Genomic DNA, 21078 nt, shown 5'->3' with positions numbered 1-21078 from the left:
ATCGTCATTATCATAGACTGCAAATTAAAGAAAAATGCATCGAGGCCTTGTCTGCGCGATCGAAATGAGCTTCATTTTCGAGGTCGCGGCTCGTCCACTGCTGTCTTCCTTGGAATCCAGCCGTTTATAAAATCAACCATTTCTCTACTGATTCAATCGAGCGAAGTGAGCGCTGCCTCCGGCGTTGGCGGGCCTATATTTTGTAATTCAATATTAGATGTTTGGTAAACCCTAATTTTTACTGCTTTTACTGAAACAGAAATTTGGGTTTATGAAATTTATTATGTTGTAGTTCATGTATGACTTACTCAACAACAGTAAATGGGCTCAAATCAAACACTTAAAATATGAATGTAAACTTTGACATAATAATTGAAGGATCAAACAGCCTTCGTATTATGCATACTTGTATATTAATTCAGAGTATCGACTATCGACAAGAACAATCTAACTAGCTTAAAAGAGCTTAGTTTCAATATCATTAAGTGGTGAAACCTAAGTTCCAAAACCAAATAGGAGAACACTAGGATAAAACAGGACACCTCCTTCAGTAAACAAAAGCCAGCGACATCAGAAAGAAAACTTAATAGAAACCGATGTGAGAGAACTACTAGAAAACTTAGCAAAAAAAAACTAATATATAAAATAAATTACCCTCAGAACAACCTAAAAAAAAGGTCACCTCACATTCAAATCTGAAAATTAGGTATTGTTGCTAAAAAAAATCAATCCAGAGGTTCGCCACAAAAATCTTGATCCAACACCGATCGGCACTCCTCCGGCAAATACCAATAAACCGGCCAAACAGCACACCACACTCACTATATTTGGAGAAGAAGGATATAATTGGAAGGGAAATCGTGAAGAGATGAAATAGATAGAAGATTGGAAGAAGAATTAGATAGAGGAAGATGGTAACTCTCAAGCTAGGAAGAAAAACCCTCATGTTTAGAGAAGATTTCAACCAACAACCAATCCCCCACAAGCAGGAAACAACCCCCATTTATAGGGGAAAATGAACCGAACAACCACATAAATGTGCTTCCCCCAAGTAGCCAATAGGAGCCAACACAACATAGAAAATAGCAAAGGTAGGGGAACGGATAACACAGGGAACCAACAACCAGTTTATTCAAGCAGAGAGGATTTGAATTCTACATTGGAACCCAACAGAAAATCCAACAGCCACCAAACAAACCATATCAAGCCTAGGACACCAAACAACCAAGGTATAAAGAGAAATGGGCCAAGCCCAATAAGAAAATATCAGCCCATAAATAAATGCCCACTTAGCCAAAAAGAAGCAAGCAAACAAATTCATCATGAGTGGAAAAACTAAAGGAGAGAAATTACCTAAGAGCACCAACCTAGCATGTTCATTGGTTCTCTTCCATCATAGGATATATAAAAGAAAAAAGAGTACAAAATTACATAATATTCAAAAGGTAAGAAGTACAAAATACAAAATAAAAATAATTGATTGCATCATTAAGACACCAATATGCTAAAATAATAGTGTATGATCGAACAAATCAACATGACAATCCATGGAGTGTTTTGAAAATTTGGCTAAATTTATCAAAATATCACTCTCAATATACTATAATTCCAATGATTATTTAGTTGTTTGATGAGGAAAACATGGATTTGTCATTAGTAACTTTTCTCTCAAATTATTTAATGGGTTGGAAGTAATTCGGGGTCTTTGTTGTTTTTGGGTACTTTATTCTTGTGGATTATATTCACAGTGGTTAAACAGAAAAGATACCATGATAAGTAATATTCGGTTATGCTAGGAAGTAGGACCCTTGTTTTTTTATTTTATCCCACAAATAATGCTCCTTGAAGATGAAATAAAATAGTAAAAGCTCAAAATTATTGGATCATATGGACTTTGAGGTGATGTTAAATGTTTAGTAGGTCACGGGGACTCATTTAAGTAAACTTTTAGATGATTTGGTGCATTATATATTCTATTAATGGAGTGCATGCCTTACAATGGAAGTTGACTTGAGCTATTTGTTTCAGCTTGTAGGATTATGAGGGAGTCAATGCTGAGGTCGGTGAGTTAACTTAGGGTGTTTGTTTCAGGCTGGTGGATTTTGAGGGAGTCGAAATTGATGTCCTTGACTAGGATCATACTTAAGTTGTAGTTTTGGAGTTCATAGACAATTAAATTTTTGTATGCATATATGATTGTTGAAACGTTGTTTTGTAGATCTACTTTAATCCTAACATACTTATATATTTATTACAATATTACCCAAGCATTTTTTTTGGCACACTAATTGTATGTTGACTTCCAATGAATATTTGCAAAAAATTTATTCCATCTTCATTTTTTTTTCTTGAAAAAAATTAAACATCTTTCATTGAGCATGATAGGAGGTATTTTTTTGCACATTCATGGGCTGCATTATTGGTTACTATATCATTGATATGGTATAATTATTATTATACTGCATGAGATATTTTTCCCTGTAAATTGCATAGTCAACTTCCGGAGGTAGTATGTTTTACTGTGATCGCTAATGAGCATGGATTGATGGGTCCATCTATTGTTGGAATGGATGGGTCTTTGGTGGAATTGTGGAACCACTGGAGGACAACTTCACTAGTGTTTGCTTCAATTGGGCATACTGTCTATTGCCATGACATCATTAATGTTGATTGATCATAGCTTTTTGGTATTGTGCATTGATCATAATAGTGCACTAATGTTGTTGGCAGGACTTATAAATTAATTATGTTAGATATATTTATGTTGTTTGCATGACACTGTTATCATAACATATACTTTAAAGGATTTTGAATGGGTTTCATCGTGCATATTGAATGTCCTTTCCATGCTACTTACATTCTTAATTTTAGCACTATCTATTGAGTTTAGTGATCGTACCCCCATATATTGATTTTCTTAGATTAGGGTTATTTGGTGCAACTACTACATAGTTTAAGATATATCTACTATAATAGCGCGTTAAACAATTAGTGGTTGGATGTAGATGTATATTGTGGGCTTTATATTCCTCTTATGGTGAATGACTGTGATAGTTTATTTTGGTGGATATAACTATATGGATTTTTAGGTTTTTGGTAGATCTAATGTGGGTTTGTTGATATTGTTATGTGCTTTGTGGATGTACTAGTTTAAATTATAAAAATTGAAAATATCACCTTATGGTCTATTCTGTGCGAAGTCTTTGACATTCGTGTGGGGCTTATCAACCTATGATAAAAAATTGTTCTCTTTTGAACGCTAATTAATAATTCTTTGATTCCCTTGCTGAAGTTGTCTATTATTGTAGCAAAATAGTTCAGATCGTTTTACACGATTCTGTTACTCCCTTCTCACCACACGGTGTACTTTGTTTCTTTTCTTGGATGATTTCTTGCCTAAGATTTTTCCAATATTGGCTTATTTTCTTATGAACATGGCATGCCTCACAGATTTTTTGTAATGTAAGAAGAGGAGTTATGGGTCGCCCAGAGCCTTATGTCCTGTTTGCACAGACCTTCACTCATCCATTGCTTGACGAGTATGTTGATGAGGTCAGTTTGCTTTGTTTTATACATCCTTGTCTTAAAATTTTTCCAATATGTTGTTTTCTTACTCTCGAACCTCACTTGGCTATCTCCTTTATCTTTTTAACCTTTTTATGTTTTAACAATTGATCAAATTTTCAATGTTTCACTACATAAGAGAAGTGTGAGGAAGCTGTATTGTTTATATTATTTGAGCATGATTGCTAGATAGTAATTTTTCACTGAGCATGCATTGTACGTAAATGACAGGTCTTTGGAAGATCCATATCTAATTTTCAATTTATTATATTTCTAATGGAGGCATATGAACTGGCTAAAGGACTTTTTTTCGTTTCTTTGCTATTTGTTTTTTTTTTGCTATGGAACATTTTTCCATTTCTATTTTGATCTTTTTCCTTCTACTCCTTGTTTCTTGGAACCTTACAAAATACACCAATGGGCGTGCCTTTACCTTTTAACTTGTCAAGTGCAACATGCATGCCATCTTGCAATTTCCGCGGCCATGCTGTATGGTGATTTTTTTTTTCCAGAAAAAGTTCTTAGATTAGCATAAACGGAAGATGGGGTTAACTTGTATTTTTTGCAGGTCCTCTTTGCTGAACCTATTGTTATATCTGCCTGCGAGTTTCTAGAGTTGAATTCACCGTTATCTACTCCACCCTTTTCACTTATGGGGTATGATGTTACAGGCTTATCGTTGAAGTTTCGTTTGACAATTATTTCACATGTTATTTTCGTTCCTATAATGTCTATGATTGCATTGAAAACAGAAGCTGCAATTCTAGTATTAGTTTGTATATTTAATCTAAAGTTTGCTTTTTCATTCCATAGACGATTCTTAACACCATTATTTTCCCCTACCCCCATCTCTTCAATTTGCGAGTTCAGTATTTTATAACTTTTTAAGAAAAGCACCAAATCTAAAATTCTCCAATTTTACACTAAATTGCTCTTGAATTTTCTTAATCCATTATTTTGCATTTTTCCTTGAGCTGCTTTTGCCATATAATTAGAATCCTGGTTAACTTTCCGGGCTATTTTTTTATTCTGAAAACTTTCATCATTTTTGTCTTCAAGATTGCTATTTATGTGCTTGAGGTCAAGAATGATTGATAAATTACCCTAACTTAATATTTTTTTTCAATTTTTTACTGTTCCACTTGCTTTTGATTGGAGATAGGGAAATATTACTTATAATTTCAACAAAATTTATTCTGCAATGATATGTTAGAACAATTCTTTTTAATATGGTTTTGCTATGGTCCTGTTTCGCTGTTGGACTACAGTAATTGCATTGAGTGCATGACCCAATCACGTTTGCTATTCCTTCTTTTTAGACTTGCAGCCATACTGGCTGGGCTTTTGATTCCCAAAATGGGCCCTAATCATTGATCTAGTCGTAATAAAGCTTTGATATAATTTAAACTAATATTATGTGAGACATGTTTTTTGAGATAGTTTAATTTATCAAGTTGTTTAGCCAGTCAAAATTAACTGGAAAGATAATGCTTTCGGACATGATAATTTCTTTTGTGAAAATTATGGTTTTAATTCAGTAATTTCTCATTTGGCATGCCTTCTCCTTTTGTGAAATACCTTGAAAATGTTTTCAAGTACTGAAGTATTTCAGCCACTTATTCAATATTGGTATGAAGATGATGTAATACGATCATGCAAGTTGAATTACTTGAAGAGTTTGCACGCTTAAGTGTTAGAAGCCACAATAATCATATCTTCACAATGAATTTTCTAATGACAAAAGAAAACACTAAGAGCGATAAAATAAACTTAGGCTGAATCACACGCGTAATAGTTAAAATCATAAAACAATCAAGTCAATCTAACATTGCATACATGAATGGTTTCAACAATAAATCCCTAAATTAACAATGAGGATAGTTGCTATGCAAGGACCCCTCACTCTACTCTCACATTTTTAAAATACTAGGCTTTAGCGGGTAGAGCTAACATAATCTCAGATTTCTCAGTGAATCAATTAATTCCACATTAGAAAATGACTAGGAAAATAAAGAATGAGGGAAAGAGATCACCTAATCCTGGGTTTGGGACTTGGAACAGCAATTAGAAGATCTTCCCGGGCAAGACAGTCGCCCCTTTTGGCTGAATTTTCTTTGGACAGCAACCTGAATTCTGTTTGGAGAATTGTGCGGCAGTTGGAGGACTTTTGATCTGCAGAACAGCTGTTTCAACTGCTGAGATTTTTCTGGACAGCAACCCTATAACTTAGAAATTCTGAACAACAGCCATATGAAGGCTTTGGACAGCACCAGGAGGGTTCTTAGCAGTGAAACTGCTGATTTTCCTTTGCAGGAATTTCAGGGCAGCAGGGTAGCACGTCCAGGAACTTGAGGCAGCGGGTGTGGAAACCTTTTGGATGGCGTGACAGCAGGAAGAAGCTTGCTGGTATTGTTGCCGGGTAATGAAGGGAAAGGGAGATCAGGTTTGAGGGAAAAGAGGGGGGGAGTTAATTCTTGGTTTGAATTTGAATTGGAGGGAAATTGATTCAGATTTTTCTGAAATTAATTTCAATTCCAACGGGTAGAGATAATTGGGAGGATTGATGGTTAATTGGAGGAGGCATTAAATGTTGCTTAGGTGGCAAAGTGGAGAGAGAGAGGGGGCAATGGGGGAGGGATTTTGATGCAATCAAAAATTTGGGAGAGGGCCCCAAATTTTTGATCACAAAAGAAAACTCTTTCTAGGACCTAGAAAATATCAAGAACTCATAAAACTATACAAATTAAAACAAACACAAACTTTTTTTATATCATAAAAGGACTTACAAACAAAAACTCTTACAAACGACGCTTACAAACTTTGACACAAACATGACATAAACATCAATCCTAAAACTGCATTTTCTTGAGAATAAGGATACAATAGAGTGGATACTTGCGGAGAGATGAAAGAGGTTAAAAGCCAAGACGAAGGTTCGAAATAGCTCGCAAGATTTCCATAGAAGTAGAAGAAGAAGAAGAAGAAGTGGAACAAAGCTCTCAAGCTTTTTCCAAGAAAAACCTCTCAGGTTTTGTCTCAAAAATCACATTATAACACCCCTAAAACAGCCACAAAACATCCTCTATATATAGGCATGAAAGGGGAATATAAACAGCCCAAAATATTAATTAAAAGCTGAAAATAGAAGGCCAAAAGGCACCTAAAAACTGCAGTAGAAAACTGCACAGAAAACAGTAAAAAACTCTTGAAATTCCTCCCCATACAGCCACCAAATCAGTCCAAAAAACTGTCCAAATTCTGTAAAAAAAAAATAGCCCCAAAATCTCTTCAAATACCCAAATAAATGAGGGAAATGAAAGACCAATAGTCACTTTACTGAAATCCCAAACGGCAAAGCAAAATACAAGGAAGGAGGCTACGGTTCCAGCAGCCAAGCACTGGAAACCAGCAGGCAATTCTCGGGTTCCAGCAGGTAAGTTCAATTCACGGTAAAAAGGGGGGCCACAGCAGTAAAGAAGGCAACAAACTAAAGAGGCAGCTGCAACCCGTGGGAGAGAAAACCAGCAGAAAAGCTGTAGCAGCCCAAGAGTCAAAACCAGCAGGGAACCAAGGCAATTCAAGAAGCAAAAGGGAGAGGAAAGGGTAAGGAAATGTTTGGAGGGGGGGGGGGAAGAAGAAAAGCCAAATTTAAGAAATAATGAGCTAATTTTTAGTTGAATAATGAGCTAATTTTCCACTTGACATTAATGAGCTAGAGAAGTCAAAAATCAAATATTAGGATTTGATTTGACCCCCCTTGCCTACATCAGACTCCCCTTCTTGAAGACTCAGCTCCCGATGAGTCAATTCTTGTTTTCTTCCGAGGAGACGAAGACTGAGCATCCAACTCTTGAATCTTTGCTTCATATTTCTTCAGGATCTCTTCTCGTTTTGGCAGAAACTGATCTTGTAAACATTGCTTCTTCTTCATGTATCTTTCTGTACACAAATGCATCCATGATTGAAGTTTGTACAGTTCATACTGTAGTGGATCTGTTAATTCTGACGGAATCCATCTGTCCATTGAAAGAGGATCTTCAAGTTTTTCTGGATTGCTTTCTTCCACTGGATTACTATTTTTGTCTTTTTTTCATTTTTTTAGACGACTCAAAAAAAGAAAGACTCAACCTAAAAAACTTAGACTCACAAAAAGGACTCACGACAAGACTTGACTTTGACAAAACAAAACTTGACAACCAAAAATAAGACTTGAAAATTAAATCCTAGGACTTCCTAATTTGCTCTGATACCAAATTTGATGCAATCAAAAATTTGGGAGAGGGCCCCAAATTTTTGATCACAAAAGAAAACTCTTTCTAGGATCTACAAAATATCAAGAACTCATAAAACTATACAGATTAAAACAAACACAAACTTTTTATATCATAAAAGGACTTACAAACAAAAACTCTTACAAACGACGCTTACAAACTTTGACACAAACATGATATAAACATCAATCCTAAAACTGCATTTTCTTGAGAAGAAGGATACAATGGAGTGGATACTTGCGGAGAGTGTTTTAATTTACATCTAGGGGTGATCAATGACAAATGGTCCTATTATAAGGAAGATGATGTTGGAAAGGCTAAATACATAAAAGAGAAGCTTTTAGGTGATTTATGGTGGGATGAAATTGAAAACATCATAAATTTCACAGATCAAATTTATGAGATGTTGAGAGTAGTAGATATGGATAAGTCTTGTTTACATTTTATTTATGAGATATGGGATTCAATGCTTGCCAAAGTAAAAGAAATTATATATAGAAATGAGAGAAAGACACTTCATGAAGACTCAAGCTTCTGTGATGTTATTTATGCTATTCTAGAAAATAGGTGGAGCAAAAGTAATACACCTTTACATTGCTTGGCTCACTCACTAAATCTCAGGTAAATTTCAACATTTTTCATTATTAATTTACATTCATTATTAACTCACAATTTGTTGTTTAGTAATTTCAACATTTTTTCATTTTAATATTTTTTGAAGATATTCAACTAAAGAATGACTTCAAGAGGATTCTCAAAGAGTTTCTCCATAGAAAGATTTAGAAATTTCAAATATGAGTAAAACATGTTTGAAGCGTTATTTTCCAAATGAGGAGAGAAGAAGTGTCAATATTGAGCTTGCTAATTTTTTTTGTTATTTAGAGAACTTTGGTGACTAAGAGTCATTGCGTGATAGGTGGAAGATTGATCCGAAAATGTGGTGGATTATACATGGAGCTTCAGTACCTCTACTTCAAACAATCACCATAAAATTGCTTGGTCAAGTTTCATCCTCATCTTATTGTTAAAGAAATTAGAGCACATACTTGTTCATCCAATCAATGAAGAGAAATAAAATTACTCCACAATGGGCTGAAGATTTAGTTTATGTGCATACAAACATTTGGCTTCTCTCAAGGAAAACTCCAACTTATATGGAAGGAGACAACAAGATGTTGGATGTTGCTGGAGATGGATTTGAATCTCTTGAGGATATCGGAATATTAGAAATTGCTAATCTTTCACTTGATGAGACTGAATTAGAAGCTATGATATTTATTGAAGATGATATAGAAACTCAATGACAAACCATTGAAGAAGCTAATCCTATTATTCCTTCTATTGAATAGTTGAAATTTCATGTCCTGAACAATTTATCTTCTTGTTTTTGTTGTTGCTTACTTTTATTTCAATTTTTTTGTCATTTCAAATATTACACTTTGATTACTTCTCTTAATTTTTATGTATTATTTATATATTATAATGTCGTATCCGCGCCGTATCCGTATCATGTATTTTTAAGAATTGGCGTGTCCCATCTTCGTATCGTGTTGTATCCGTATCGCCGTATCCGTATCGGTGCAACATGGATCTAATACATCTCCTCTTCTAATTCAGTCATTGGAAGGCCGATGTTTTATGTGACCAAACTATCTAAGGCGCTCTCTCTAATCTTATCTGCCATTGTAGCTACGCTTATATTTTCATGTATATACTCGTTTCTCCAATTTAGTCCCATGATTATATAAAATTAATTCAAAATGGTTCTTGGTGATTATGTTGGAATCTCAATTTTGTGTTGTAAGTGACTAATTTGAGATATATTTTATAGCATAATTTCTATACGAGAGACTATTTTGGATCAATTTGTATATTTGAGGGATTAAATTGGAGATATATGATATTTTGAGACTAAATTGGTTGCACACAAAGAGTCGGAGGACTATTTGGTGATTTAAACTTTTTTTTAACCAATTTATGCATAATTGTTGGATTTTTTTTCTGTGGATATTTTGACGAGTCATTAGATGTTGACTTGTGCACTTCATAAATGATAAGTTATACTTGGTATCCACCATCATTATTATCAGCACAAATAACTTTTAGAGAATATATATATATATATATATAACAGTCTAGAAAATGTGTAGGCAATATAATGGATGTAAAAACAAAAGTAGTGAAGAAAGAGAAGAATTTAAGGTATGATTTAGTTCATGGTGTATTGGAAGACGAGGTACATTAACACCATGGTTAATACCATAAATTTGAGATTTTTAATTTGTTTTTGCATTTGGCCCACTCTATTCTGTCTCCAGAGTTTCTATCAACCTTAGATTCTTAATATTCCTCCTGTTCTACGTACCTTTCTATTGACCTACTTTCTCATGAAGTTTGTAGACATACAAGGGTTTTTTGGCTGGCCTTCATCTGTGTTGAACATGTCTCAGGAAAATCAGTTTTTTTTTTTCAGGAACATTAGACATGATCACATGAAATTCCTCTTTATTTAAAGCATTTAGTTTCAATTAAATTTCATTGCCATTCCCTGTTGCACTCAAATTATATATCGTTCTGTTAGATTATTTATTCCTTGTATTTAATGCACTCATAATTTTGATGTGATGACTTCATATACCATTGTTTGATTTTTATGCAAAAATATTTAATCAGCGATGCTACCATTTTTGTATCAACAATCTGTTATTTATGAAAGACTATTGTTCTAGAGATTTTTATGTCCTAAATTTACTAGGTTTTTTGTTGCCTTAGTTGCATATTGGGTTTCCTCCATACTCTCTGGCTCCTTGCTGACATATGGGTCAGAGGACCTGTAAAATTTTCTGTGCTTATGCCTGATCATTAAAAAATGGGTGAGGCCAACTTCTTACATAAAAGAATGGCCTATTTTTATTCATACACGTTTTCTTGTTTGAGCCAAAATAGAAACCATCTGCGATGTATTTCCTCGCTAAAAGCAGTTTTAAAGAGAGCTTGATTCCAAGCATCTGGAAGCTTTTTAATATTTTGAATTTATTTGGAACTAGGAGAAACATTGAATGAGTTCTTAGACTGAGATTTTTTTTTTTTTAAATTGCCTATACTCTCATAGTCTGCCTATTGTAAAATTAGGTTCACAATGATTTTTTAAGTTACAATGACATTTCGTCACATAACTTATTAAAAATGCTTCTTCTTTTGCTTATGCTGGACTTGCATAATCAGGGCAACTTCTCCTCCGTCTTTTGCAATGGAGTTATTTGTTCATTGTGAAGGGGAATCACGATTTAGGCGGCTTTGCCAACCTTTCCTTTATTCACATTCATCGTCTAACATTTTGGAAGTTGAGGTATCTTTAGCCTTTGCTATATATTTCAATTTAGTATTTCTTTTCGCACTGTGAGGACAGTATAATGGTTGACTGACATGATTTTGTTACTAAATATATGAATTTATTCCAAATGGTTTTTTTTTTTTTACTTCAGATTATTTTAAGGTTGAATGATGACATTGTATCGTTTTCTTCTTCAAAAATTTAAAACTTTTGATAACAAAAGGCAACCTCCAGGAGTGCAGATTGATTCGTGAAGTTATTTTTTACTTTTATTTGGACGTAGATGCTCTCCTTGAACATAGCAACCAACAAGCATAGTTTTAAATATCTTTTTTATCGTTCTTGAGGATGTTGTTTACCTTTCTAAGTTTCTGCTTATTCTTTATTGGCTTTACAACCGGAAATAAGGCTTTGTTACAGGTCCACTCCCGAAAATATTGCATGCCTTTTTGATTGCTTGGAATCATGTTAGTTTTTACTGCATCTGGATGACTTTATCTCATACCATCAAACAACTATTCAAATTCAAGAAAAAAGGTTAATTTGAAGAATTCATGAGACTTTTTAGGACAAGTGATGCAGAGCGAATCACAACAGAAAAAAAGAGCAACTCCACATACAGAACTTGGTGAGGAGATGATGTAAGCAACTTAGAACAAAACTCAAAGAGAAAATCAAGTAAATCAAAACTCACTTTATATAACTTTGAGATGCAAAGCGAATCACAACAGAAAAAAAGAGCAACTCCACATACATAACTTGGTGAGGAGAGAAGGAAGAACTCCATACATAATTAGGGTCAAAAGGGAAGAGCACTCATAATTGTCATCATTCATAATCATTCCTTGAGTCTAAATACTCCTTTCCCTTTAGTTGGAATGTTTGTTAAAGGGTACTTTCTTAACTTAACCAACTATTATGGCATTTAACCTTACCCAATATCTTTGAAAATTCTCCTTTCCCTTTAGTTTTTATAAGCATGCCATATTTATTTTCTTTTGTTTCCCTCCAAATCTATTTCGTATTCTTTCAAAGTCCCACAGTTCAATTAGCAATTTAATTGGGGGGTTTTGCTTAAATATATTCTTATATTCATTTGTTTTGCAATTACCATTACACATTTCTTGTTTAGGCTTATTCAGCTTTTACTTTTTAATTTTTTCATAATAGAAGTGTTATGTTTTAGTATACACTTTAGTCAATATGTAGATACTTTTAAATACAATTGGGGTTGATTGTGTCCCTTCACTGAAGTTAACATCCTAGCCGATTGAACTATTACAAGTGCAATGGTAACATTCTCCTCCAATGTATTCTCATATATATTCTTATGAAGATTGAAGATTGGTTAATTGCTACTTGTATATATTTTTCTTCATTTCATGATGAAGGAATGATATATGTGAATTTGACATGCATAGATATGACCAGTGGCGGAACCAGGATTTTTTATCTACGGGGGCACAAATTTATGCTTTTAAAAATACTCATGATTTTTGATTTTTTTTTGTTATAGTTGTTAATTATAAGAAGATAAATTTTATGATAATGAAAAAAACTTATTTTTATGCACATCTAAATTAATTTCAACACAAATTTATTTAGACGATATATTATCATACATTCGTAGTTCGTACTCATCATATTTTAAGCTACTTGATTTAAATTTAAATATTATAATTCTCCTCTAATGTAATTTGTTGGCTTTAATTACATAAATCTCCTATAAACTTCAATTTTGAATTTTTTAAATAAGAAAAAAAATTGATGAAAATTTTAAATTTAAAAAAAATACTAGTATTGTTAAGATGGATATAGCACAGTAACATAGCAAAAATAATTTTAAGATAGTCTAATAAAAGTCATTAAAAATTAATGGTGAACTTCAAAATTAGAGAGAAATAAAGTGGAAAATAAATAAAAAAATGTTTAAAATAGTGTCACCCTTCATGAGAGAGAGAGAGCTAGGAGCTAGTGGAGGAGGTTGCTAGATAAAAAAAATGGCAAAGAAAGGGGGGGGAGAGAGAGAGAGAGACGGGGCACGTACCGACTAAGGAAAAAAGAAAAAAAAAAAGCTTTGTGTACGTGGAAAACAGGGAAAAAATATTTAAAAGGATTTTTTTTTTTGGAGGGGGGCACATCCCTCCCTAAATCTACCCATGGATATGACTCATTGCTATAAAGTACCTTAGTGTAGTGCAATGCAGAGAATATTGGACTTATTACATGTATCAATTGTTGTCAATGAGTCAAGGCGAGCTTGAGCCACCCTTTTCTTGAGCTTGATTAATTATTTGAGTTCAAGCTCAAACTCAAGCTTAATTGTACAAGTTTGAGGTGACTTATGAGCCAACTCATTTATTATGACAAAAGAAGATAATTTTATTCAAGCAATTATTATAATAATATATTAAGAATAATGTGGAATTAAATTATCAATAATAAAAAATCATTTAAATAAGGAAGAGAGATGTAATCTTTTGATTTTTTAAATAATTTTGTAGTGACAATATGTTTTAGGTGTATTTTATTTTAATATATTTCAAACGAGCTAGCACACAAGTTGATATGTCAAGTTGGGGTTAGTTCAAGCTTGGCTCATTAACTTGTTGAGCTTGGATCACAAACCATTTGTCGAGCCGAGCCTAAGTTGGTTCACAATCAAGCTTGACTTAATTATGGTCCCTAGAAGAGTACATAGTGTATGTCTAAATATGATGGGCAAATTTGTTTATTTTGACTGTTGGGTATGTTATTGCTTATTCTGAAGCCCAGCAGTTGCAGAATAATTTTCTCTGGTTTGAAATTTGTATTGTGGTATTTGAAAGTTGTTTGTATTAAACCTTTTGGAATTGAAAGTTGTTTGTGTTAAACCTTTTGGAAGATAATTCCAAAAGATAGAAATACAGTCTGGTGATGAGATTTTGTTTCCTAAACTCTATTGAATATCGACAATTCAACATGAATTTCCTTTTATATTACTATTTAAGGTAAGCCGCCATGGTGAAATTGGTAGACACGCTGCTCTTAGGAAGCAGTGCTAGAGCATCTCGGTTCGAGTCCGAGTGGCGGCATAAAGAATTATTCATATTAATAATATAGACACAATAGATCTAATAGAATCTAAAAGAGAATATTTTAAATATTCTCTTTTAGATTCTATTTAATCCCCTCCCCGATTTCAATTATTTAAAAGGGACTCTTCTTTATGATATTTGCAACCTTAGAACATATATTAACTCATATTTCCTTTTCGATCATCTCAATTGTGATTCTGATTCATTTGATGAACTTATTAGCCTATGAAATCGAAGGATTACATAATTCTTTAGAAAAAGGAATGATAGCTACTTTTTTCTCTATAATAGGGTTTTTAGTTATTCTTTGGATTTCTTTGGGACATTTTCCCTTAAGTAATTTATACGAATCTTTAATCCTCCTTTCATGGAGTTTATCCATGATTCATATGATTCCGTATCTTGGGAATCATAAAAATGATTTAAGCGCAATAACTGCACCAAGTGCCATTTTTACCCAAGGTTTCGCCACGTCAGGTCTTTCAACTGAAATGCATCAACCCGCAATATTAGTATGTGCTCTACAAATATATAATATTCTTTGATTTCTCATTTATGACCTCGTGGGTAGGGCTGCAAGCGAACCAAGCGTTCGACGAGCTACTCGATACTCGGTTCGATTAAAGCTTATTTGTGATCGTTTAACTAACTAAACAAACAAACTTGAAGAACATTTTAAATACTCGATCCTTAAATAAACAAGCTTGAACACTAATGTGTTCGGTTCATTTATGTTCACGAACAACATCATTTGAAGTTCGTGAACAAGCTCGATAAAAAGCTCGATAAAAGCTCGAATGGAGAGAAATGCAATAGGTAAGCTTCATTTAAGAATATATTCTTATAGATTAATCATATTTTCATTTTAAATAGATAATTGCTTTTATTATAAATTTAATTTTCTGAACAAAAGACATTTCACATTTGTCTATGTTTGTTAGATTGTTTGTTTAAGATGTTCACGAACAAATTTAATGTTTGTTTCTTCAATAGATTGTTTGTTAAATATATTCATGAACATAGCTCGTTAAAGCTTGTTTGCTTAAAGCTCGATATGTATTAAATGAACCAAACATGAACCGAACATGAACCAAACATGAACCGAACATGAACCAAACATGAACACCCTTAAATTAAACAAACCAAACATGAACAAAAACAATAAAGCTCGAATCAAACATGAACCGAACTTGAACAAGCTAATGATAAACGAACTCAAACATGAACACTCGCATACTCGAGTCGGCTCGGTTCGTTTGTAGCCCTACTCGTGGGCACATCTTCATTGATTCTGTTTTATTCTTTATCGCCTAAATTCATGAATATATGCAAGATTATTAGAGGAATTGGTTCGCATGCACTTGGTATTTGATTTTTTTTAATGTCATTAATCGTTTTTACCTGTCGATATTTTTTTTTACTGGGCATGATTCTTAACCTGTTTATCACGAGATCCAAGGCACTGCCAACAAATCCTCGTATTATTGTGTTTCTAAATGAATCTGCTGGAATGCCTATTTTGTAAATTTTTTCATATGATTTCTTGTATAATATTTGCTATTTTTAATTATGCGGAGCTTGGGTTTACATCAGTATTTTTGGAGTTCACTAAAATATAATGTTACTATCCTGCTGATTCATGTTAATTGGCATCATGCAGGCTATAGTTACCAGCCATTTAGTAGTAAGAGGTTGTTATCGAAGCATCACACTCGTAGTTTATGGTAATACTGCAGAAGATTTGGGGCAGTTCAATATAGATTTTGATGTGGACAATTCTTTGGCTAGCTTAGTTTCCTCTCCTTTGGATGGAAAGCTTGAAGATCTGCCACCTGCTTTGTTTTCAGATAAGTGGACCATTGAGGAATTAGTATCTTCCACATTGTCGCTGTCACTTCCATTTTCAGATTTGGATATTTCGTCTGAAATGAGACAGTTCCTACATTTGGCTCTGAAGATCTGTCAACTCTCTGATGATGAGGCCATCATTCTTAAGATAATAAGAACCATTATAACCACTCTCCAATCACATGTTAATAATAATTATTGTGGCATTGTTGCCAGTGGAAATGAATTGAGGCTCCGTAATGCCACATGTGTCAGAGAAGACCTGCAGAAAGTCCTTTCAGTTATTTCAGAGGCAACAAATGAGATGCTTGAAGTTTATCAGTTCCTCCAAAGCTCAGCACGGAATGAGAACCTATTGCTAGACACTGTTGACGCATCTTGTTCTGATTCAGTTACCTCTCAACTGGTGGTTGATATGCTGTATCAGCAATTCCCATTTTTGCAGAACTTCTCGTCTCTTGATATTCCACATATCTTCCAGGTAACATTAGATCTATCCATTTTATTCTCTCAAATTGACTTTTATGTATTATTAACAGCATGCCCGTGCATCATTAAACATGGAAAATGATAAAACTTCATTTGGTAGAACAAAAAGTCAACCCTTGGATTAAGCATGGCTCTTTTGGTTTGCTCGGCAAGTGAGAGCTGTTACCATTTTGTCAATGGAGGTGGAATGGAACGAATTGTTACTTTACTGGGTGATGAGATGCGATGCTCTACAGCTTTTACACTACTTTTACTTGGTGTTATTGAGAATGCTACTCGACATGCGGTTGGCTGTGAAGCATTCTTGGGCTGGTGGCCTAGAAATGATGACAATGTGCCAGCTACTAAAAGTGAAGGTTACTGCAATTTGCTGAAATTGCTTCTTAGGAAACAGAGACATGATGTTGCTTATCTTGCCTCCTATGTTCTGCATCGATTGCGCATCTATGAATTAGCCTCAAGATACGAGGTTTGTGTTTGCTGATAAAATGCTGCAATATTTGTTCTCTTGTATGCACGGGACTTTATTTGGTTATGCATATGTGAAATAACACCAGTCAATTTTATTTTCTTGCAGTTTTTAGTGTTATCTATTGTGGAAAATCATTCTTTAGATTGTCCATCTAAAGCTGACACAGTAAATTCACTTTTGAGTGCTTCTTCCCAAATCAAACAAATTCTGGTTAGTTTCTTCCTCTGGTTTTTTTAACGGCTGATATTGTAATATATATATGTTTATACGTATTTTAAACTCATAGTGGCAAAAAATGACTCAGAAATTGTTAAATTTATGTGGACCATTTGAGGATCCATCTCCTGCTGGCATCGCAAGAAGATCTTTAAGCACTGGTAAACCTGATGGGCCTTTATCATACAAAGCAACATCCGGCTACATTGCCTTTTCTAAATATAGTTTCTTGACTTGGGATATTGACGTACATTTGCTGTCACTTCTAAAGGTTGGATTCATTTTACTTTATCTGGTGCTTCATTACGTTTTATTGGTATCTTCACTAGAGTGAATACGAACATTAAACATGTTTTGTGTGTTGCTTGCTAATGCCTCTTTTTGTTATGGGACATCTTAAAAACAATACTGAAGAGTGTTGTGAACTAATCCCTCCTTACCAATTCATCTGTTAACTAATCGCCTTTGTTCTTGGACATGTTAAAGACAATATTAGAGGACGTTTATATTTAACTACCATTATTGATCCTTCTTTCATTTTCATAAATTGCTCCTTTGAGATTTTTTATTTCAACAGTGTTATCTTTTCGGGTGGTGAATGGTTTTCTCATTTTGCTCTTGTTGACTTTTTTTTTTTATGGCCCTTTTGTCTATGTACTTAAGATGTTAGTTTGATATTCTTTAAATTTGTTCTTATTTGATGGGTGTTCAAAAGTTAAAATATATATTTTGGATAGTTATACTTCTATTTTCTTTAGATATTAGTTTGTTATTCTTTAAATTTATTCTTATTTGTAGGGTGTTTATAATTTTAAATATGTCAAATTGGTATCTATCTTTTATGGATGCTCCATGTGAACAGGAAAGAGGATTTTTTCCTTTGTCAGCAGCTTTATTGTCCTTTCCATCACTGCATTCAGCTACTGGAATTGTAGCTGAAATCTTTATGGAAATTGCCGTCTTATTTCAGTCACTGCTTCTGGCTCTTCTGTTTTGCCGTTCAGGTTTTTCATTTGACCTTGCTAGTGTTTGCTCATAGAACATAAAATCTCTTGAGGGAGGGTTTATGCGGATAACATATGTATTCTGAGACTTTTCTTATTTTCCTTTATTCTCCAGGCTTGACATTTTTGCTACTTGAGCCAGAAATAACTTCTACCATTGTTCTTTCTCTTCAATGTTTTGAAAACAACAACAAATCAGAATGCTCAACTCTCCGTCAAGCAGCTTTTCAGATGTCAAAGGGATTCTTTTGTCATCCCCAAGAAATTGCAATGATTATGGAGATCCATCTTAGAGTGGTTAGTTTATTGCTTTTATGTTTTTGTATGTAAGAATTATTCGTTAAATTTGTGTTATCATATTTACTTTACTTCCAAGGTCAATCGATTGCAATGATTTGGGTTTGGAAAGGTGGAACTTATATTTTGTGAGGAGCTTGAGTCCTATATTATTGGCAAAAGAGCCGAAGTACTGTAATATTATGATAGAGTGGTGAATTGAGATTGAGTCACGTTAATAACCTTTGAAAATATAGGGGCAAGCTTGCGCACGTCATTCCCTCTCTCATTAATGGGTTTTCGCTGCACTAGATATGCCCTTTTATTTTTTGAACTGAAATGGAACCATCCTGTATAATGTGTTTCAGCATTTTTTTTGCCTGCATTATTGAAGGCCTGTGGAATTTATTGCACTCTATTCAATTAGTTTATATTAGAAAGCATTTCTTATTAGATGGATAAATTAATACGTTGTCCCCAGGCCTTGTGCTAAGAAATTGTGGAATTATCCTTTCTTTTTTGTTTAGCATTGTAGTTCACTTCTCTCGAAGTAGATGCTCTCTTAAGCGATGTTCATGAAGGGCTGTTATCTGTTTTTGATTGTTGAATATTATGTAGGATATATAAATAGGATGGGCTGGTTGGTGAGAGAAAGGCTATGACGCATGAATGGCATTTTTGCACATCTCATTGCAACCAAGTTTCACTAAAATAGAGAAAATAATCAAATTAGTCCCCAAACTATTTGAGTTGATTATCTTGGCCCCAGATTTTCCTACTCTCCAATATTGTTCCTCAATTTATCCAAACTTTCACTTCTTCAGTCCGGTAAGATCTACTATGGAAGCTATGCATTTATTGAGAGGTTTGATGTAGAAGTATAGAGAGAATAAGGAGGATGTACATATTATATTTGTTGATTTAGAGAAAGCATATGATAAAGTTTCAAGAGAAGTCCTATGGAGAGTTCTAGAAAAGAAGGGGGATAATAATACTTATATTCAAGTCATTAAGGATATGTATGCAGGAGCTATTCCTTGTGTTCAAATAGAAGGTGGTTTGACCCGTATTTTCCTATTTCAGTTGGATTACATCAAGGATCAACCTTAAGCCCATAATCATGATATGGCCACTCAAGGAGCTCAATCTAATACCCAATCAAGCCCTACTAACGTGCATCAGTTATGAGATCACAATGATAAGTATTTAGCTCATAATAAAATAGTTAGGACCTATGGTCTACATGTAGACTAGCGAGTTTTATGTGACAAATTAGAGCATGCATGAACTATTTTAGGTTGACTCATTGAGGATTCACATGGGTCACACTAGGGGTAGATAGACCACAAAAATTGAGCCCATGGCCAAACCAGATTAGCCTAAACTTAAGATAGGAGTGGTTCACTCATATCAATTGTGAGTTATATGTAGCTTTGGAAGATGTAATCATATTGCCTAGGGATGAATTTAATCACCCAATGATAGAGAATGATTGATGGATTTTGAGACCTGTGTAGGGCTCTTTTGAGCTAACTAGGGAAATGGTCAAACCAAGGTTTTCATGACCTCCTTTTATAGGTCAATTCTTAACCTTTTATGGTGCAGAATGTTGGCCATTAAAAGGGAAGCATAATATTAAGAAAGTGTTGCAGAGATGAGAATGGTCAGGTGGATGAGTGGCTTTACTCTTAGAGATAGGATACGAAATGAGCATATACGTGAAAAGGTTGGAGTAGCTTCAGTGGAAGATAAGATTAGAGAGAGTCGCCTTAGATGGTTTGGTCACAGAAAATGTGGCCGTCCAATAACCCGATTAGGAAAGTAGATGTATTATATTTGACTTATGTTAAGAAAGGTTGAGGTAGACCTAAAAAGACTTGGTTAGAAAATATTGAAATGATTTAAATGAGAATTTGACTCTTAAGATGAGAAAATTATTAGGTGCGGACACTGGATGTAGATGTACGTTTAGACTCCAATAAAATGTTGACAAGTGGAGAGGACATGTGGATATTCAATTGGATTTATTTTTTACTTTATATATTTAATGTGTCCGTGGAACTTTAAGTCAAGCGTGCCAAAAGCGCAGCTAAAGCGCAGATAAAGTGCAGGTAAAGTGCAGATAAAGCGCAGTTAAAGAGCAGTAAAAAAGCACAACAAAAGAGTAGCCAGAACGCAACAAAAGTGCAACTAAAGCGTAGGTAAAGCACAATCAAAGCGCAGTAAAAAAGCGCAACAAAAGACCAGTCAAAGCGCAGGTAAAACGCACAAAAAGTGCAACCAAAGTGCAGTCCACATGTCAAATTTTAAGTGGATGTCCGGATGCATCTCTACGTCCGGTCTCCGCTAATAATTTTCCCTTAACATGACACAATGGAGAAAAATGATTCATATATCCGACCCCACATAGGAATAAAAGTTTGTTGTTGTTGTTGTTTAACTTCTTCAGTCCTTCAACTTTGCTCTTGATAAGATAAGGGACCAAATTGAATAATAGGAAATATTCGAGATCAAAATGAACATATTC

General features: G+C 34.0%; 1 protein-coding gene and 1 non-coding gene across 5 annotated transcripts in view; both read left to right on the top strand.

The window, feature by feature from the left end:
- Nucleotides 1-21078, top strand: part of LOC110107039 (protein virilizer homolog) — a 63135-nt gene that overhangs the window by 508 nt on the left and 41549 nt on the right. For all 4 annotated transcript variants that reach the window (XR_002304312.2, XM_020837176.2, XM_020837177.2 and 1 more), the window contains exons 2-10: nt 3451-3552; nt 4133-4221; nt 11061-11184; nt 15907-16575; nt 16684-17052; nt 17161-17265; nt 17360-17542; nt 18134-18275; nt 18391-18572. Coding sequence is in view for 3 of the 4 variants with exons in the window: in XM_020837176.2 (XP_020692835.1) it covers nt 3478-3552; nt 4133-4221; nt 11061-11184; nt 15907-16575; nt 16684-17052; nt 17161-17265; nt 17360-17542; nt 18134-18275; nt 18391-18572 (1938 nt within the window). In the remaining variant the exon portion in view is untranslated. The remainder of the gene's footprint in view (nt 1-3450; nt 3553-4132; nt 4222-11060; nt 11185-15906; nt 16576-16683; nt 17053-17160; nt 17266-17359; nt 17543-18133; nt 18276-18390; nt 18573-21078) is intronic.
- TRNAL-UAG lies at nt 14164-14243 on the top strand. Its single transcript has one exon. It is a non-coding gene; the product is annotated as a tRNA-Leu (tRNA).

This window comes from Dendrobium catenatum, unplaced genomic scaffold (assembly GCF_001605985.2).
Source record: "Dendrobium catenatum unplaced genomic scaffold, ASM160598v2 fragScaff_scaffold_716, whole genome shotgun sequence".
NCBI lineage: Eukaryota > Viridiplantae > Streptophyta > Magnoliopsida > Asparagales > Orchidaceae > Dendrobium > Dendrobium catenatum.
This window is presented reverse-complemented; position numbering and strand designations above follow the sequence as displayed.